General features: G+C 36.1%; 1 protein-coding gene across 1 annotated transcript; it reads left to right on the top strand.

Annotated features, from left to right (window-relative positions):
• Positions 1–12658: 12658 nt before the first annotated feature.
• LOC125170618 (olfactory receptor 9K2-like) lies at positions 12659–13642 on the top strand. Its single transcript, XM_047867321.1, has one exon. It carries the CDS (start codon positions 12680–12682, stop codon positions 13640–13642), a length of 963 nt encoding a protein of 320 aa, XP_047723277.1. The 5' UTR covers positions 12659–12679.
• Positions 13643–21712: the final 8070 nt, after the last annotated feature.

The following is a 21712-nucleotide window of genomic DNA, read 5'->3' as shown; positions in this document are numbered from 1 at the left end:
GGCTAGGGGCTTATCAATTTTGTTAATTCTTTCAAAGAACCAGCTCCTGATTGCATTGATCTGTTCTACTGTTTGTTTGGGGTTTTTTGATAGCATTGATTTCTACTCTAATCTTTATTATTTCCCATCTTCTGCTGTTTTTGGCTTTTACTTGCTGTTCTTTTCTCCAGCGCTTTAAGGCATAAGGTTAGGTTGTGTATCTGAGAACTTTCTTGTTTTTTTAGGAAGGCCTGGATTGCTATATACTTTCTTCTTATGACTGAGTGCCAGATGGTTCAGGCTGTGCTTTTATCATTTTAATTGGCTTCCATGTACTTTTTAATTTTCTCTTTAATTTCTTAGTTAGCCCATTCATTTTTTTAGTAAGATGTTCTTTAGTCTCCAAGTATTTGTTGTCTTTCTAAATTTTTTCTTGTGGTTGACTTCAAGTTTCATAGCGTTGTGGTCTGAAAATATGCCTGGTATGATTTCAATCTTTTTGTACTTGTTGAGGGCTAATTTGTGTCCCAGAAAAAAAAATCTATTCTGGAGAATGTTCCATGTGCACTAGAGAAGAATGTATATTCTGCTGCTTTAGGGTGAAATGTTCTGAATATATCTGTTAAGTCCATCTGTCTAGTGTATCCCTCAAAGCCATTGTTTCCTTGTTGATTTTCTGTTTAGATGATGAGTCCATTGCTGCAAGTGGAGTGTTAAAGTCCCCTACTATATGGTATGATTATCAACAAGTTTCTGTATGTTTGTGATTAGTTGATTTAAATACTTGGGTGTTTTCCTGTTGGAGGCATAGATGTTTACAACTGTTATACCTTCTTGGTGGATAGACTCCTTAATTATGATATAATGCACTTCTTCCTCTCTTATTACAGCCTTTATTTTAAAATCTAGATTGTCTGATGTAAGTATGGCTACTCTGGTTTTCTTTTGTTGACCATTAGCATGATAGATGGTTCTCCATCCCCTTACTTTCAATCTGAAGGTGTCCTTAGGTCTAAAATACGTCTCTTGTAAACAGCATATAAATGGATTTTGTTTTCTTATCCATTCTGTTTCCCTATAGCTTTTGATTCGAGAATTTAGTCCATTGACATTTAGAGTGAGTACTGAAAGGTATGAATTTATTGCCCTTGTGTTGCCTGTAGAGTTTCTGGTGGTGGTCTCTGGTCCTTTCTAGTCTTTGTTGCTTTTGGTCTTTTTTTGTTTGTTTGTTTCATCTTTTATCCCCTCAGAGAGTCCCCTTAAAATTTTTTTGCAGGGCTAGTTTAGTGGTCATGAACTCCTTTAGTTTTTATTTGTCTGGGAAGCTTTTCATCTCCATTTTGAATAACAGTCTTGCTGGATAAAGTTTTTGGCTACATATTTTTCTGATTCAGCACATTGAATACATCCTGCCACTCCTTTCTGGCCAGCCAGGTTTCTGTGGATAGGTCTGCTGTGAACCTGATCTATCTTCTCTTTAGGTTAAGGACTTTTTTCCCCTTGCTGCTTTCATGATTCTTTCCTTGTCTGTGTGTTTTGTGAATGTAACTATGAGATGCCTTATTGATGGTCAGTTTTTGTTGAATCTAATGGGAGTTCTCTGTGTTTCCTGGATTCTGATGTCTGTGTCTTTACCCAGGTTAGGAAAGTTTTCCACTGTGATTTGCTCAAATAAACCTTCTACCCCTTTTTCTCTCTCTTCATCTTTTGGGAGCCCAATGATTCAGATGTTATTCCTTCTGAATGAGTCACTGAGTTCTCTAATTCTTATATCATTTGCCTTAGTTTCCTTCATTTTCTTCTGCTTCAGTATTCGCCACAATTTGTACTCTATATCACTGATTCACAGCTCTGCTTCATCCATCCTTGCTGCCCTGGCACCCATTTGAGATTGCATATCTGGTATAACATTTTTCATTTTGTCCTGACTAGATTCTACATCTTTTATTTCCACAGAAAGGGATGCTATGCTTTCTTCAACCCCAACTAGTATTTATATTATCGTGATTCTAAATTCTGGTTCAGGCATCTTCTTGTATCTATGTTGGTCAAGTCCCTGGCTGTCATTTCTTCCTGTCCTTCCTTTTGGGTGAATTCCTTTGTTCCATCATTTTGGAGGAAGAAAAAGAATTAATAAAATAAAAAATAAAAATAAAAAACAACACAAAAATAAATAAATAATGTATGCTATATACTAGGTGTTTTTTGGTCTGATAGTTGAAAGAAACTTGATAGAATAGAGGAAAAAGGGGAAAAAATGGAAAAATGAAAATGATGAAAATTTAAATAAATAATAAAATAGGACAAAATGAAATGATGAAAGTCAAATAAAATGGAAAAATGTTTCAAAAAAAGTAAAAAATAGAGTGGAGAAAAATGAAAGGTAAATATGTTTTATAAAAATGGAAAATAGAATTTTTTTCTCTTTCTGTATTCAAGAATAAGAAAAGAAAAGAAAAAGAAAAAATTGAATAGATGGACCAGAAAACAAAATAGAATACCACTGAAATTCCATCACTCCCCCTAGAAGTCAAATTCTGAAGCACTTTATAATCCATAAACTAGACGTTCAGTGAGACTTGTGGTGTTTCTCTAGAGCACTGTTTACACCCTTGGATGGGGCTTGGTGTAACGGCTCTATTCTTCACTAGAGGGTGCTGCTTAGCCCCCTAGGGTGGATCCACTATGGCACTGGTACATGTGTATGCACATACACAGAAAAGGTGAAAATCTCATCATACAACTACCCAGTCTCTGGTTTCAGAACTCTGTGCTCTCACCAACTGGCAATCAAGCACCCCTCCTTTGTCTCCCACCTCTATCCACTCTCTGCTTCTACCCTGTCAGGGACCAAGTCATCACCTTCCAGGCAGCACCTCCCTCCCAAGTTTATCTCAGATGGGGCTGCATTTCCAAACCCCTCACTTCTGAGGGCCCTGCATCTTCAACCCACTCAGACCCTCTTGGGGAGCGTCTCACCGAGCAATGACTAGTGCTGGGCCACCCCCAGGAATGCTCATGGAACCACACCATTGCAGACGCCCAGAGACTGAGACCAGTGCCAGCCCCCCTCCCAGAAAACTTTGTGGGATTGTGTAGCAGCAGCATTTCAGGGCTTATGGTACATCACATCAACATCTGGTGCCAGACTTCACCACCTCATAACATCTTTGGTCTGCTGGGTCTTTGGCCTTTGGGGAGCCGCACAGCCTCTACCAAATGCTTTCACATCATGGGAACCACTTCTCCCTGTGTGGCACAAGGACCCCTTGGACCTCACTGTTTGCTGCCGGAGACTCACTTTCCCACCAGAACTCTACCAGGTTATCGAGCTGCAGAGTTTCATACTCTGTGCTCCCCTGTTCATAAGAGTCTTAATGGTATCCAAATCCTCTCCTTTTCCCTTTCTTTCTTTCTTTCTTGTTAATTCTTTTATGTGTTTTCCACTCTTTCTCTTTTTCTCCAGTTGCTTTCGGGGGAGTGCCTTTCCTGTACTCTCCCCTCTCTCTCATCCTCTCTCTGCAAGCAAAAACAGCTCCCTACCCTTCATGGTTTCTCTCTTCCCCAGTTCACCTCTCCCCACCGTATACCTGGCAAGTTCTGTGGTTCAGATTGTTGTGCAGATCGTTGAGGTAACCCTCAGATCAGTTTTCTAGGTGTGCAAGATGGTTTGGTGTTGATGCTATTCCACCATCTTGCCCCTTCTCAAGATTTTATTCTTTAAATAATCTCTACATCCAACATGGGGCTCAAACTGACAGCCCCAAGATCAAGAGTCACATGCTGTACTGACTGAACCAGCCAGATGCTCCAAATATCATTTTAATATAATCAGTTTCAGGACACAAAATGTATTCTTTTTCTGCAAGATTCAAAACAGTTTAATTCATGTATCTTAACACTGAGCAGATATACCTTATGTTTTAGTTTTACACAATGTGAATTTATACATACTAAAAGTTAGCATCTGTCAAGTAAAGGCAGACCAAAAAAAAATGCATATCTTATGACAACAAAGAGGACACATGATGGAAAGTAGGAATTATTACCACCCAGCAATTATGCAGGTAAAAGATTTTAGTAAGTTCATTAACATATTAAATTAATTGGCAAACCCTCAGAAAACATCATTTCTTTTGAAAACTCTTAAACCTCTGAAACATAGAAAACGAATAAGGCAATACAGGCATAGACAGGCTGTCTGGACAGTTAAATATTTTTTAAAAATGATCTTAGGTGACAGCACATCTAAAGCTTTTATGGAAAATAATAACTTTAAACAGGAAAAGCAAACAAATCCTGAATAACACCCAGAGTTGTATTAGAACCAAAAATAAAAGAAAAATTAATAATAAACTAAGCTTCCCAAAACTTAGCCTGAACGTTGGACTATTCCCTTTTCTCACCCTTCAAGAAAAGAATAATCTGTGCAGGGACTGCTAAGTTATTTTAGAAATAACTAAGAACATGTACTAAAATGCAAATGGCGGGGCACCTGGGTGGCTCAGTCAGTTAAGCGGCCGACTTCAGCTCAGGTCATGATCTCGCAGTCCGTGAGTTCTAGCCCCGCGTCGGGCTCTGTGCTGACAGCTCAGAGCCTGGAGCCTGCTTCGGATTCTGTGTCTCCCTCTCTCTGACCCTCCCCAGTTCATGCTCTGTCTCTCCCTGTCTCAAAAATAAAGGTTAAAAAAAATTAAAAAATAAAAAATAAAATAAAATGCAAATGCTATACAATAGAAAGCTTACGAAATATATATACATATACAAAATTTATTTTATGTTAAATAAGTAAAAATGTGAATCTTAATTAGTATCCCAAAAATTTCTTCTTCTTTTCACCAAGAGAATAATATCTTTCACTGAAGGTTTCCCTATTTCTTCCAATCATATTTAAAAATGAAAACCATGGTCTATAAAGGCAAATTTAAAAATTCATTTTTATAATCATATTTTTTCAATTGATACAAAAAATGGCCTTTTCTACTGACATGAAGAAAACAGGAAACTTAGCAACTTGAACACTGTGAGCTGTAGACTTCAGAAACTGTCTTGGAAACAATGACATATGACTCATTTATGCCTTAGCTTTCCTTTATTAGCATATCTACATACTATATTTATCTGTCCATTGCCTCTTTCACAGCAGACTCTCCCTCCCACATCCATGTCCAAAAAAAAAAAAAAAAGGCTCTGGCAGGTAACTGTAAAAAATGTGTCCAAGCCTGGTTCCTGCACTCAATGATCTCCTCAGCTCCAATATATCACTAACAAGAATGTCTGTCTTGGAACAATAGTTATGAGTCTAACTACATACTGGGTAAGTGGATTTGACTTTAGTTTCTTGATTTCCGGCTTGGTCTGATATATAGGTTAATGTAAAGACTTCTACCATACAAGTCTCTAAGTAGAGACTTTTCCTTCCTGATTGCTCATTGATGAGACTCTCTGGGAGCAGTCATCTATTTCTTACCACTGTACTTTCATGGAATGAGTTACATTGTTTTTTCAAACAGACTGAACACAATACTATCATGAAGTGAAAATTAACTGATTTTATTTGATTACAAATTATTTATTAGATCAATTTGTAAAGAAATGAAGCTATACAAGTTTGCCCTTGTAAGACTATACCAAGTAGGCAGAAATGCAAAAGTGAAACACAGGAATGTGGAAAAACAACATGCAAATGTTAACTAAACAAATATATATTATATGTGTGGTAAGTATAATAGAAGCTAAGTAGGAAGACAGCAGAGAGAAGGAGGGAAATAAGAGGATAAAACTTGACTGACAAAAAACTCTCCAAAGAAGTTGATTCTAACATTCACATTATCAGTAAGATAAAATCCCTATAAATCTTTCCAAAACAAATATTAAATGCTTAAACTTGAAATATTATTTAGAAGTAATATAAAATAATGAACTTTTCATTGCAAATGTAATTTTGGTGAGAAATGTATCAGATATATGTCAGTGGTCATGTTTTTAGAGGCTTTCAAAAAGAATTTATGCCTGTATTTAATGTTCACACTGTAATAGTTTTTCCAAATGTTTAAACATCACTCATCATCAGGGAAATACAAATCAAAAGCACAATGAGACACCACCTCACACCGTTCTGAATGACTAACATTAACAACTCAGGCAACAACAGATGTTGGCAACAATGCAGAGAAGAACACTTCTGCACTACTGGTGGGAATGAAAACTGGTGCAGCCAATCTGGAAACCAGTATGGAGGTTCCTCAAAAATTGAAAATAGAACTACCCTATGACCCAGCAATTGCACTACTAGGTGTTTATCCGAGGGATACAGATATGCTGTTTTGAAAGGGCACATGCACCCCAAGGTTTATAGTAGCACTATCAACAATTGCCAAAGTATAGAAAGAGCCCAAATGTCCATTGATGGATGAATGGATAAAGAAGATATGATATGTATATACAATGGAGTATTACATGGCAATCAAAAAGAATGAAATCTTGCCATTTGCAACTACGTGGATGGAACTGGAGGGTATTATGCTAAGTGAAATTAGTCGGAGAAAGACAAAAATCATCTGGCCTCACTCATATGAGTACTCAAAGAGACAAAACAGATGAACATAAGGGAAGGGAAACAAAAATAATATAAAAACAGGGAGGGGGACAAAACAGAAGAGACTCATAAATATGGAGAACAAACAGAGGGTTACTGGAGGGGTTGTGGGAGGGGGGATGGGCTAAATGGGTAAGGGGCATTAAGGAATCTACTCCTGAAATCATTGTGGCACTATATGCTAACTAATTTGGATATAAATTTTTAAAAATTAAATACAAATTTAAAAAATAAATTAATTTTAAAAATTAATTGATTAATTAAAATAACTAAAAACTATTTACATCCATCCACTTCCCAGGCTAACACAGCAAACACCAGACTAAAACAGAAACTCCCAGTTTTTCTGTCCCCAAAAATATAGATCTCAAAAGACACATCAACTGTACTGACTTTTCACACCACCAAAATTAAACTACGGTTTTGTTTTGTTTCCTGGGGTTTTTTGGTCAGGTTTAGGGTTTTAAATTGCGAACAGTAAATTTCTGCTACATGCTTTTATAAATTTGACAAGTCAAAATAAATAATTTCTTCATGACTCCAAAACATTTCCTTTGTACTTTAGTAGTAAATCCCTACTCCTCACCCACAGCCCTTGAAAAACCCACATTGTCCTATGGTTTTGTTTATTTGGTATTGTCACAGAACAAGAATCATATAGTTGGTAGCTTTTGAGTGTCCCTTTTTTCACCTTGAATAATACTTTTAAGATTCATCCATGTACTTGTATATATCATTGTTTTATTCCTTGTTTGCTGGAGTAGTAGGTCACTGCACAGATATACGGATTCACCAGTTGATGGAAATTATAAAACTTCAGGTTTCATATTTAGGAAGAAGTTGTTTTGAGTTGTTTTTTGTACTTCGTGAAACATGTAGGCTTCAGACTTTTGCTTAGAGAAGCCCATTTTTCTAGGACCAACTGTGGAAAACTAACGTGTTGTCATTGAATTCCCTTGACACCTATTTCAAAAGTGGATTCAACAGGGGCATCTAGGTGACTCACTTAAGTGTCCAACTCCTGACCTGGGCTCAGGTCATGAGTTTGTGAGTTCGAGCCCTACATCGGGCTCTGCACAGATAACGCAGAGCCGGCTTGGGATTCTCTCTACCTCTCTCTCCGCTCCTCCTCTGCTGACATTCTCTCTTTCCCTCTCTCAAAATAAATAAACAAATGTAAAAAACACAGAATCAAGAGTTATTTGAACATAGATAGATAAGCTTATTTACACATATATATATCAATATATATGTTTATTTTTGGACAGGTTATTTTGTCCTTTGATATATTTCTTTTTCATTTAACCAATGAAATATTCAGTTAATTAATATGTTCCATAGCAGGTGTTCAATAATTTTCCTCTATAAAAATTCACAAAAAAGGACTAGATGTGTAAATACCTTAAATTCATTATTTTTTAAATACTAAAAGACATTTATATTTGTAGTGTCAATAGACATTGCAGTGAGAGTTTACTATTCTTTATATATTGATATATTTTATTTGTTTATTTTTGTTTAAGGGTTTTGGAGTGAAATTTATGAGATAGACACACCTATAATTTGTATTTTAATTTCTAAATTATAACTATGAGAGACTCATAAATACAACTAGGAAATATTGCCTTTATGATCCTTCTTGGGTTTGTAAAAATGGTCTTGTTTCTTTCTTAAATGTTTAGTAGTAAACACTAGTGGAGCCAATTACAAGAGAATCATTGTTTATGGGAAAATTGTTAATAAAAATTTAATTGTTTTAGTAGACATTTTAAAATATATATTTCTCCTTCATACATCACCCTGATCTCTTCAATTTTTTTTGATTTTAACAAATCCTTAATTTTTTGTGAAAATATTGTTTATTATGCAGTTGAACCCTTGACCAGGAGTCGGGAACATAGAACTCCTATGTAGCCGAAAATCTGCATATAACTCATGACTCCCTAAAAATGAAACTGCTAATAGCTTACTGACAACCAGAGACTTACTAATAACCTAAACAGTTGATTAACATACATTTTGTGTGTTATATGTATTATATGCTGTTTTCTTACAATTAAGTAAGCTAGAGAAAAGAAAATGTTATTAAGAAAATCATAAGGAAGAGACAGTACATCTACAGCACTGTACTGTATTTGTTGAAAAAAAATGTGCATGGAAGTGGACCCATGCAGCTCAAGTCCATGTTATTCAAGGGTCAACTGTATATATTTTTTAATATCAGGAGTATCTGTCTGTAGTGCTATCCCGTTTTCTTTCCTGATACTTGTGACTTAATGTTGCTGTTTTTCCACTGTTATCTTGGTTAGGGTTTTATACATCTTACTAGTCTTTCTGAGAATCAATGTTAAGCCATGTGATCATCTCACACCTGTCAGAATGGCTAAGTGTGGGTGAGGATGCAGTTCTCCATGAAGGGACCTTCATGCACTGTTGGTGGGAACGCACGCTGGTGCGGCCTCTATGGAAAAGAGTATGGAGTTCCCTCAAAGAGTTAAAAATAGAACTACACTCTGATCTGATAGTCACACTACTGGGTATTTACTCAAAAATACAAAAACATTAATTCAAAGACACACACACTATGTGTATTGCAGCATTATTTACAACAGCCAAACTATGGAGTGGCCCAAGTGTCCATCGATAGATGAATGGATTAACAAGATGTGGTCTAAATATACAATGGAGTATTATGCAGCCATAAAAAAGAATGAGATCTTGCCATTTGCAATGACTTCAACGGAGCTAGAGAAGATAATGGAGATAGCAAGATGACTCAGTCAGAGAAAGACAAATACCATATGATTTCACTTATATGTGAAATTAAGGAAACAAAAATAAATAGCAAAGGAAAAAGGAAAGAGACACAGAGAGAGAGAAACCAAGAAGCAAACTCTTAATTCCATAGAACAAACTGATGGTTACCAGAGGGGAGGAGGGGGGGTGACTGGAGAGATTCTGGAAATTAAGGAAGGGGATTAGAGAGTATACTTGTCATGATAAGCACTGAATAAGGTACACGATTGAAGAGTCACTATATTGTACACCTGAGACTAATATGACATGTATGTTAACTATACTGGAATTAAAATTAAAAACTTAATAAGACATACTAAAATAGCCAGTAGAAAAAAACATGTTAAGCCATGTGAATATCCTATACTATCGATATTTTTCTATTTCATGATTTTTTTCACCTGTAAATTTTACTCTCATTTTTTTGACTTGCTATGTTCTCTTTCACTATATTAAAATAGAAGATTAATCCAGTTGTTCCTGTTTTTCTTGTTTATAGTCTTTACCTATATTGCTTTGTATATATCCCTCTAAGTACTTCATTCACTGAATTGCAAAAGTTTAGACATAACATAATGCACTATTTAGTTCAAAGTTAGTCAAAATTTAATTTGAGTTCTTTTTGATCTATTGAGTTTTAGGGAGTATCTTTAATGTCCATGCCATTAGACCCTTCTCAACTAATTATCTAATAGTTAACTGATTTCTATATTAAGCTGACCATCATCAAAGAACACACACTGAATGATTTCAATCGTTGAATCTGTGGAGGGTTTCTTTATGTCCCATCAGACTAGTGAATGGCAGTAAGTGTTCTTATGTATTTTGAGCACTAGCATGTTTTTATTGCTAATGCCATCGTGGGCAGTTTCAGGAATTGGATTCTGGTACATTTGATCAATTGGGTAGCGAAGCTCTACCACATGTGCTTTCCCCTTGGAGGTGTTGGAAAGTTCAAATGTCTCCTAATACTATGGTTCCTGGCACAGATTTTGTTCTACCAATGAGACCCACACAAACTCAGAATTTGGTAGACAATTTCAACATTTTCTACCATGGAAATGTCACCTTAGGAAGGTTGTGGGTACATATGGGCTATTTTCTGCAGCATTGTTGAGTCCCCAACTTCCTAGAGAAGCTATTTTGATGGATGAGGAAGCAGTGACATCTTTTTTTTCCATGTATCTGATCTCTGGACCACACTTAAGGTTCTGTGTTTTTAAATTGTATCTCCGATGGTAGCCTATCTTTGTGAATCTTATTATATTGCTCTAAGGGTCATTATTAGAGTGTCACCCAGAAATTCCTCCAGCCTTTCCAAACTTCACAGGCCTCAATTCACCTTCATTAATAATTTCCAGTTTAAGATACTTAAACTATTTACTTTTCCTACACTTACCAAAGTTTTACTAATGCTGCATTATAATGAAGGAAAGCGTCAGGCCCATATGTTTTGCTATGTACACACTAAAAAAAAATCCAGGTAATTCTAGAAATAATTTTTAAATAAAAAATATTTTCTAAAAGTAGAATTATAATTAAATTATGGAAATCTTCAGGAGAAAATGGCATCTGCATAATTATAATACACTGTTTCATTAAATAGAGTATTATGTCTTTGGTTTTACTGTAGTCTTTTAGCCACACATAATTATTGAGGATTTTTAAATGCAGATCATGATCTCTTATCCAATTTCATGCTAAGAATGCTTAGAATATTTTTTAAATTATCATTTCTTCCAGTATATTTTCAAAATATTTAGTATTTACACATAAGAAAGCTTAGAATTAGCAAAACATTATCTGACTTTGTGACTTAGAGGGCATTTGTCATGGCATGAAACACATCGACATCAGGAAAAACAGGTAAATCATAATTTGGAGTTAACTTCTATCTTTTTTTAAAGCATAGCAAATGTAATTTGTGATGATTTAATATATTCATTCATTTTAAACTTAAATAGCACAAACTTTAAATCTGTTTCCTTATGCTTACCAATATCTATGCTATGATAATTACCAGAATGTCTTTCCTTGCCAATGAAGAAAATAAAGTCCAGAGAAATTTCCCAAAGGATACACACAACCAGAGAAGAAAAGCTCCTCATATATGGACTATTATTAGATAATTTGCTTATGTCTGAGGTTACTGCAGTCCTCATGGACAACAGCCCTTGAGCCTGCACTTCTGTCTCCATAATTGACTTTATGATTGCTCCTCTCCCAATGGAATCCATCACAGAGGATGAACAAAACCTCAATGTGGAAAATTCCTGAAGAAAGGTATCAGAAGTAAAGTAAGTACTGTTGATATTCCACCAAGTGATCATGGACTCTGGAGACCGAAGGTTATTATGGTCCTCAAATATCCATGGATATCCCATTGTCCTTATTTTAAGATATATAAGGCATAATAGAATATAAGACAGGTATTCCTTAAGTATACTTACCCTGACTAAAAAGTGAGAGCTCTTGAATTGATGCAGGTTTGATAAAAAGTTATTCATTGTCATGTAAGGACTGTAATGGTTATCAGCTTCTTTCTCTGCTTCAAAGATAATGGTTAGGTTAATATGTAATATATTAAATCACACAACTAGTAATGGAAAGAAAATATATATAATGAGACAATAAAAATGCATCTATTTGGGAAGAATATGCTTGACCTGAGAAAATGAACACAGGTTTGGAAAGAGCGTTAGAAAATGATATCTAGGTTTAGTGACTGTTTTGATTTTATTAATTTTAATTACCAACAACTTATCACCTTTTATTCTATTTTTGGAGATGGCACAGTAACAATGGAAACCAAATAGTAGTGCTGAAAGAAGGTAAAAATGTATCTAAATATATTACTGCCTTTTAATGATTCAGGAAGTGACAGGCAATCATGATGGCTATGGCACTATCATACAGATTATATGTATTCCCTGCATTTTAGGTTATATTCTTACTTTAGTTAAAGACAACTATTTAATGATAAATATATTAGGAATAGAAATTCAAAATGTCACTAACATTAGACAATATGTTATGTTACTTTCTTGGTGAATACTCAGCAAAAAAATGATCTAAAATGCAATAACCCATTAACTTCTTTCACTGCTTAATAAAATAAGTTTTACGGACTTCGTATTATCTAGTTCAAATCCTTGATTCTTCATGACATTAACATGGCTTTATATGCAATATTTAGTTAAGATATAACTAATTTATTCTACACGTAAGAAATTATTTGTGTCACTAGAAACCAAGCACGGGTTTCATTTCTTTGCTTTTCCTTGTGCCTCCCAGCAGGTTTCTGCCATGAGTGACAGAGGAACAAACAATCACTCTGAAGTGACTGACTTCATCCTGGTAGGCTTCAGGGTCAGCTCCGAGCTCCACATTCTCCTCTTCCTGATCTTTCTGCTTGTGTATGCCATTATCCTTCTGGGTAATGTTGGGATGATGACCATTATTATGACCGATCCCCGGCTGAACACACCCATGTATTTCTTCCTAGGCAACCTGTCCTTCATTGATCTCTTCTATTCGTCTGTTATTGCACCCAAGGCCATGATCAACTTCTGGTCTGAGAGCAAGTCCATCTCTTTTGCAGGCTGTGTGACCCAATTCTGTCTCTTTACCCTCTTCATCGTGGCAGAGGGATTTCTCCTGGCAGCCATGGCCTATGACCGCTTCATTGCCATCTGCAACCCACTCCTCTACTCTGTCCAGATGTCAGCACGTCTCTGCACTCAGTTGGTGGCTGGTTCCTATTTATGTGGCTGCATCAGCTCGGTTCTTCAGACCAGTATGACATTTACTCTGTCCTTTTGTGGTTCTCGGGCCATTGACCACTTTTACTGTGACACTCGCCCACTTGAGAGGATATCTTGCTCTGACCTCTTCATCTCTAGAATCATTTCCTTTTCCTTATGCAGCATCATCATCTTGCCTACCATCATAGTTATTATTATTTCTTACTTGTATATTGTGTCCACAGTTCTCAAGATACGCTCCTCTGAGGGACGTAAGAAAGCGTTCTCCACTTGCAGCTCACACCTGGGAGTTGTGAGTGTGCTGTACGGTGCTGTGTTTTTTATGTATCTCACTCCTGACAGATTTCCTGAGCTGAGTAAAGTGGCCTCGTTGTGTTACACCCTAGTCACTCCCATGCTGAATCCTTTGATTTACTCTCTAAGAAACAAAGATGTCAAAGAAGCTTTGAGAAAGAGTCTGGGGAAAAAAATATTTTTGTTTAATTCTATCTTAACAGTGACATAACTGAAAGGCACCGATATTATGACAATCTTGGGAGGCATTGAAGCGAAGAATGCAACCAATGAGGTTGAAATATTTAATTTTAGAAAGTTTATTTATTTGAATCCCATGTACTTATAGCTGAAGAATACATTTGGTCTATATTTTGTCTAGCTGTTAATTTTGGGGTGGAATGGCTTTCTCCATACTTCATCTTCATTTGAGTAAAGACAATGGTTGCCAAGTAATTTAAATTTAGGGAAAATATATTCCAAGTTTGCCGCTGGCTCTCTAAGGGATGTATTGTCTATCTTGAGTCAGTAACAAATGTTATTTAACATACATAATTGGTAGATGTAACAAAATATGATATAATAAGACAGATCAAAGTATCAGCTTTACTGAAGAAACCTTTTTCAGTGCTGAATGAGAAAAACGGATACTCTATAGAGTGTACAGTGTCCTAAGGCTCAATTGTCGCTCAATTGTCCAGGGACTGAATGATTCACACTCTTAGTTAATGGTTTCTCTGGCTTAGATCAGTTGTTTTTGCAAATCCTCCCTTTCACAAAACTACTGTAATGAAATTGAACCAAAAATAAAGATAATGCATTTTTGTTATATATGGCTTAGTGAAAATTAATTCATCTCATTGGTAATTTTGAATTTTGATGCACCCTTGTCCTGTGAAATTTCCATGTATAAATAACTTCAGTGCTTAGCTCACTGTGAAATCAGGGGGAAATAGCTATAGAGAACTAAGCTGCTATATGTTAGTCCGGTGAAAAAGGCATTTATGGAAAATACAAAGAAAGTGTAGTCTCTAAAGGTGAGTGGTCCTATGGTCACAGAACACTTTCTAAGCACATTTTAAAACAAATAGCATTAAGCCAAATGAAATAAATAGCATTCTGTGCAAAAGGAGAGTTAAGTATATGGTGAGCTTCATGAAGTTTGTAAGTGATTTGTAACGCAGAAGACAAAGTGAGGGATGACACTTCAAAGGAAATTCGTGGAAATCATGCAGACCATATTTTTCATGCTAAGGAAGCTGACTTTTATTCTGTATACGGGGGTAAGCATTGAGGATTTTTAGAAAGACAGTGTTGTATTCAAATTAGCATTTTACAAAAATCATACCATTACCTTTGAGGAAGATAAATACTCATAGGGAGAAGACGGTAATCCCAGAAAGTGTGTGGTCATCCAAGAGGTTATGGTGGCTTTAATGGAGGGAGTCTTATTAGACAGCGAAGAAAGAGATGACCTTTAGAATGGAAGGTAAAGTAAGCTGAATACTGATTGCTGGTTGATCACATGAGAATGACCTAGAAGTGAATAATGACTCTAATGTTTGAGCATCTGTGCTGGAGAAAATGCTACCTCATAATGAGGAAGGAAATATAAGGGTAAGAATAGTTCATCAGTAAGAGTTAAGAAAATAAGCTCAGGTGTCAGACAGAGCTTTCAAATTCTGTTTTTGCCCCTGTAGCTTCGGGTAAGTTACATAGTATCTCTGCATTGTTATTTCCTCCTGAAAAATGGGGTGTATAAGAGAATCTCCACCATAGAGTCACTTGAATGATTGAATTATGTAAATTTCATATGTTTGTTAAATCCACATCAGATTTGTCCTTTCTTCCTGCTCTCAACACTATTCATGTTACGTCTGAGAGAGGAAGACACTAACTTTCTCTGCCCCCATGAAGTGTCCCCAGGTCTCCAAGTGTATCTGCTTCCATTTCCATAGACAGAGCTTGAGAAACGCTTACTACTTCATCATTTCAGAATAACCTTTCTTTACCTTTCTCTCTGCAGAAAACTAGTGGAAAAGATTGTAAAATGATCAAAAAGGCAACAGAGGTCCAAATTATTTTTTTTCTATTTAGTACTATTTTTTTATGTACATTTTAGCTAGCCAACATATAGGGCAATATTGGTTTCAGGAGTAGAATTCAGTGACTCATCATTTACATACAACACTCAGTGCTCATCACAAGTGCCCTCCTTAATACCCATCACCCATCTAGCCCATCCCCCAATTAAATGCAAAATAGTATCTAATCATCAAATGTTTTATCTAGTCATCTCTCTACCCATGTCTTTCTCTAAGAATCTTCTCTTATACTTTAACAAATGTCATCTCTTTCACCCACATTTTAAAAACTGCAGATTACTAGGGAAAATACGGGATTCACTGGGTAGAAAAACTTTACGATTTTCAAATAAGTGGTCACTGTGCTAAGGTTGTGTCTTGTCTCTCCTGAGATGAAGCAGAAACATGTTTAGGTTGAAAGAGGCATAGTTTACTAAGCCTCCTTAGGGAATAAAATGCAGATGCCCTCAGGCAGTACTCCAGATACCTGAAATGAGAGAGGCTCCTAACTTTTTAAATCTTCATCAATTGATATTAGTAATCCTTTATCAAACTGAGAAAAAAAGACCCTAATCATAGTGCTAACTGCCATGGCAGAACAATGTTCCTCTATATTCACTATGTGCTACACTGCCACAACCACCATTGGACACACACACGCACATATATACAAACATTAACATGGTCTTTCTGTCTCTTTCTCTCTGTCTTTGTCTGTCTCTGTTTCTGCCTCTCTCTCTCTCTCTCTCTCTCTCTCTCACGCACACACACAATCTCACACATACACACACACACACACACACACACACACACACCAGGTTATCTTTGAAAGGAACACCAATCACTGAACCTAGAACAATATATGTCCAATGTCATGCAGCTGACTCAGAAAAGAATCCACAGGCTGATGTAGAAGCTAACAGACCTCACCATGACAGGACATGCACAATAATTCTTCAGTTCTGACCTTTTCCCTTTTCCTGATGTCAAGAAATTTCTGTGTTGCTATAGGAATTGCATACACCTGCAGTCAGGTGTATTCTGTTCTCACTCCTATTAGGAAATTACTCCTCTCCTTTTTTTGATTCAAAAAGGATGCATGTACCGTACAATGTACGTTCTTAAAGCAGGGATATATTGAATAATAATGATAATAATAGCTAGCATATTAATATAAATGTATCAAAATAGATGCAGAAATGCATAAACATATATGTATATGTAATTCTTTGAATATGATATATGCATTACAGGACCACTTATAAACGTATCATTGTAGTACAAGTCATGTACAAAACCATTTAATAACATACAACTAATATTTTAATTTTGAGATTACATGATTTTTTATTAAGGTTTTTATTTTAATTCCAGTAGAGTTAACATACAGTGTTATATTAGTTTCAGGTGTACAATATGGTGATTCAACACTTCCATACATCATCAGTGCTCATCATGATAAGTGTACTCTTAAGCCCTTTCACCTGTTTCACCCACCTTATTATCTAAAACTTTATGCACATAAGGAACATCTTCAAACTCATCTAATGACTTCCCATTAAATGTGTCATATAGCTGACTGCATTGCCAGTAACTAATAAAGCTTTCTTAATTTAAATAATAGTATTAATGGTAGTGAAACCTCACTCCACAGCTGCTATACTAACGATCATAGTAAAAGGTTTGAGCCTACTTTTATCATTGAGATTTTTTATATAATAAATATATTCTATGCCTTCGGTAGTTTCCTGTTTTTAGGCCAACATTAAGACTTCAATCCGAGAGAGAGAGAGAGAGTGAGAAAGAGAGAAACATCTCTGAATCATTGCTCTAAAATGCAACTCCTTCAATCTAAAAAATAAGATCTGCCCAATTCTTTCTTCAACCACTGTATTGAGAAATAGTTGTAAAATAAACTGTATTCATTCAAAGTATACAATTCTGAATTTTGGCAGTTTTATGCATCAGTGAAACCCTCACTAGATTAAGATTCCAAACTGTTATTTCAAAGTTTTTTTTTATTTATTCAAATAATCTCTACACCTTGTATAGGGTTCAAACTGATGACCTGGAATCAGAAATCACCTGCTCATCCAATGGGACCAGCCAGGAACCCCAAGATACAGAAGTTTTCTATCACCTCAGAAAGATTTATCATGCCCCTATTTAAGTCATGCCTCCTTCCAATCCAATTCCCAGATAACCAGTGATCTGATTTGTTTTTGTTGTTTTTTTTGTTGTTTTTTTTTTTGCACATCCATCTATTTATCTACCTATTTAACCTGCATGTGATATGCACTCTTTCCTGGAAGGCTTCTTTAAGTGAGTGAAATGAATTTGAATTTATTCCTTTTGTCATGTGTAGAAGTAATTCACTCTTTTTATTGGTCAGTAGCATTCCATCTTTAGTTGCATGTATACACCAAATTTTGTTTATGCACTCTTAAATTGATGGGCAATTGATTAGATATTGTGAATAACAGCAATATGAACATTCACATGACATGTATTTGAACCAGGGCCTACTCTGTCTCTCCCCTCTCCCAGTCCAGCATGATAGGAAGCACACAGGCAAGTGCAGACTCCTCTTCCCCTAGATCCCAGTCAAGGGCTACCCTATCACCTTGAGAGTGGCAGTCTGAAAACATTTCTTATCCCTTCCAGCTCCATGCTGCAGAAGCTCCACTCAAGGCAATAGTAGCTAAAAGGTCTAGAGATCTCTACCTGTACCCAGCATCTATTCATAAGATAGAAGGTCTACCCCAAGCATGATAGGCCAAGAATTATAGGGCTCAACTTCAACTGAGTCAGTTCAAAGGATAGAGGTTTTTTGCCAAGAGAGATAAGAAGACCATAGGTTACTGACCTCAGTGGAAACCTGCTCATAAACCAGGGTGTCACTGTGACAGAACTGGTCATGCTCCTGTTCCAGTTCCAGAACAGTTGAACACAGGTTTTACCTGGAATGAAAGGCAGGCAGTATTAACAGAGGCTCCAAACTCCCCTCAAGTGAACTGACTTTATTTTGAGCAAAGTGTGGGAAAATTCTAGCTCAAGTGACTCTCAAACACAATGCACATTTGGTGATAAGACATTAAGAGGAGGCTGGTAGCTCCATGAGAGCAAAAATCTAAGTGTAGACCAACTAGATGTATATTAGAGAGAACCAGGGAAGGAGACAGCTAAGAAGGCCCTTCTGGGATTGGAGCAAACCTCAAAGACTGGCTTCAAAGATTATCTTTCCAGAGGGGGCCAAAACAATCAGATCACACAGTGGAGAAATAGATGTCCTACAATGTTTTCAAAACAACAGAACAAGAAAATTTGTGGAGTCTCTGTGCTCAGTGGGAAACCTACAGTGGCACATCACTCAACAAAATGATCACGGGAGGACACAGCAGAAGCTTACCTGATAAATCCACTGTCATCCAAGAGGACACACAAGCCTAAGCTTGTGCTTCTGGAAAGGGACACAAAGGGTTTCTCAGAGCAAACAGGTTTGAATAATACAGTCAAAAAACCAAAACAAAAAAACAACAAAAATACAAAAATTATTTCAAAAACACATTCTGGAGTTTAAAGGTACAATAACTGAAAAATATATATAGTGTACTGTTTTCAGATTGGCTTCTTACACTTAATCACATGTTTTACAGCTGCTTCATATCCTTCCACAACATGAGAGTTAGCTCATTTTTTTATTTTTTTTTTACTTTATTTTGTTTTCTTTTTCAGAGAGAGATAGAGAGAGAAAGAACAACTGGAGAGAGGGACAGAGGGAGAGAGAGAGAGAAACATAAACAACCCAGTGTAGATCCCAACCCAGCGTGGAGCCTGACACCAGGCTCAATTCCAGGACCCTGGATTCATGACCTGAGTCAAAATCAGGAGTTGGATGCTTAAACTGAGTGAGCCACCCAGGCATCCCTTAACTCATTTCCTTTTAGTGCTGAATATTGTTCCATTGTCTGGATGTATCACAGTCTAATATTCATTCACCTGCCGAAGGATATTTTGGTTATTTCCATGTTTTTGCAATTATGAATAAAGCTGCTAGACACATTCATGTGCAGGATCTTGTGTGGACGTGAGAGTTTTCAACTTGATTGGGTAAATATCAAGGAGCACAACTACTGGATTGTATAGTAAGAGGATTTTTAGTTTTGCATGAAATCGAAAAACTGTCTTCCAAAGTGGCTATACCATTTTGCATTCACCATAGCAATGACTGAGGATTACTGTTCCTCCATATCCTTGCCAGCATTTGGTAGAGTCTGTGGTTTCTATTGTGGTCATTCTAATAGGGGTGTAGTAGTAATAGTATACTGTTCTTTCTTTTTGTTTCTTTTTTATTTAAGACTTTACATTTTAGAGAAGTTTAAGGTACAGAGACATTTACCCTATATCCCTTGCCCCCACAGATGCATACCTTCCTCCATTGCCAACATTCCCCACCAGATTAATATGTGATGAACCTATAGTGACACCTATCATCATCCAAAATCCAATTTATTTAAGGTTTCACCCTAGGTATCGTATATTTTAGGGTTTGGACAAATATAAATGACATGTATCCATAATGATGGAGCCATACAATCTTTTGCCCTAAAAATCTTTTCTACCCCGCTGTTCATCCCTTCCTCCACCCACGGCCCTAGCAACCACTTATCTTTTTCCTCACTCTATAGTTCTGGCTTTTCCAGAATGCCATATTTGGACTCATACATAGGTATTCTTTTCAGAGTGGCTTCTTTCACTCAGTAATAAGTATTTAAGATTCCTCTTGGTCTTTTCACAGCTTGATAGTTCAATGTGGGGTTTTTTGCACTAAATAATATTTTATTGCCTGAATATACCATGGTTTATTTATCCAGTCACTTGCTGAAGGAAATCTTGGTTGTTTCCAAATTTTGACAACTATGAATAAACCTGCCATAAATTTCCATGTGCTGGTGTTTGTATGGACATACATTTTCACCTCCTTTGGATAAATACCAAGCAGCATACTTGGTAGATCATAGATCAGTAAGAGTGTGTTTAGTTTTGTGAGAAACTGCCAAACTGTCTTCCAAAGTGGCTGTACTATTTTGCATTACCCACTAGTGATGCTTAAGTGTTCCTGTCGCTCCACATGCAATGATTTGATGTTGTCAGTATTCTGCATTTTGGTTATTCTGATAGGTGCATAGTGGTATCCCATTGTTGTTTTACATGACATTCCCTCACTGTATATGGTATGGAACATGTTTTCATATGTTTATCTGCCACCTGCATATCTTCCTTGATGAGGTGTCTATTAAGGTCATTGGTCCATTTTTAATAAGGTTTTTTCCTACACTTGAGTATTAAGTGTTCTTTGCATATATTGGATATCTTCTACTAGATCTATCTTTTGTACATAATTTCCCTGAGGCTATGTCTTTTCTTCTTAATTGTTAAAAGTGTGCTTCAGAGAGCAGAAGTTTTTAATTTTAGTGAAGTTCAACTTATCAGTTATGCTTTTCATGGATTATGCCCTGGTGTTGTATATAAAAATGCATCACCAAACACAAAGTCATCTAGATTTCTCCCATGTTATCTTCTAAGGGTTTTGTAACTATGTGTTTTACACTTAAGTTTATGACTCCTTTGAATTAATTTTTGTAAATGTTGTAAAGTCTATGTCTATGCTCACATTTTTGCATGTGGATGTCCAAGTATTCCAGCGCTCTTTATTGAACATCCTGTCTTTTCATCATTGTATTATCTTTGCTTTGCTCCTATCGATGTGTCTCTATTTCTAGTTTCTCTATTCTATGCAATTGATCTATTTGTTTATTCTTTCACCAATACCACAGTGTCTGGATTACTGTAGCTGTATTGTTGTGTATAACTGATGTTGTATAGTATCATTCCTCCCATTCTGCTCTTCTCTTTCAATATTGTGCTGGCTATTCTGGCTTGTTACTTTTTCATATAACTTCATTTTAATATGTTATTTGTCAATAACAAAAAATTACTTGCTAAAATTTTGATTGGGATTGCATTGAATGTATAGAGCAAGTTGGGAAGAAATGATATCTTGACAATATCGTCTTCCTCTCCATGAACATTCAATGCTTCTCCATTTATATAGGTCTTCTTTGGTTTTTTCCATTTGAATTTTATACCTTTCCTCCTAGAGCTCTTATACTTATTTTGTGAGATTTATACCTAAGTATTTTATCAGGGAAAGTGAT

Source organism: Prionailurus viverrinus, chromosome B4, assembly GCF_022837055.1.
Source record: "Prionailurus viverrinus isolate Anna chromosome B4, UM_Priviv_1.0, whole genome shotgun sequence".
Taxonomy (NCBI): domain Eukaryota; kingdom Metazoa; phylum Chordata; class Mammalia; order Carnivora; family Felidae; genus Prionailurus; species Prionailurus viverrinus.
This window is presented reverse-complemented; position numbering and strand designations above follow the sequence as displayed.

Bases quoted from the DNA above. Each gene is read 5' to 3' on its own strand.
- LOC125170618 (XM_047867321.1), top strand. From the start codon at position 12,680: ATGAGTGACAGAGGAACAAACAATCACTCTGAAGTGACTGACTTCATC.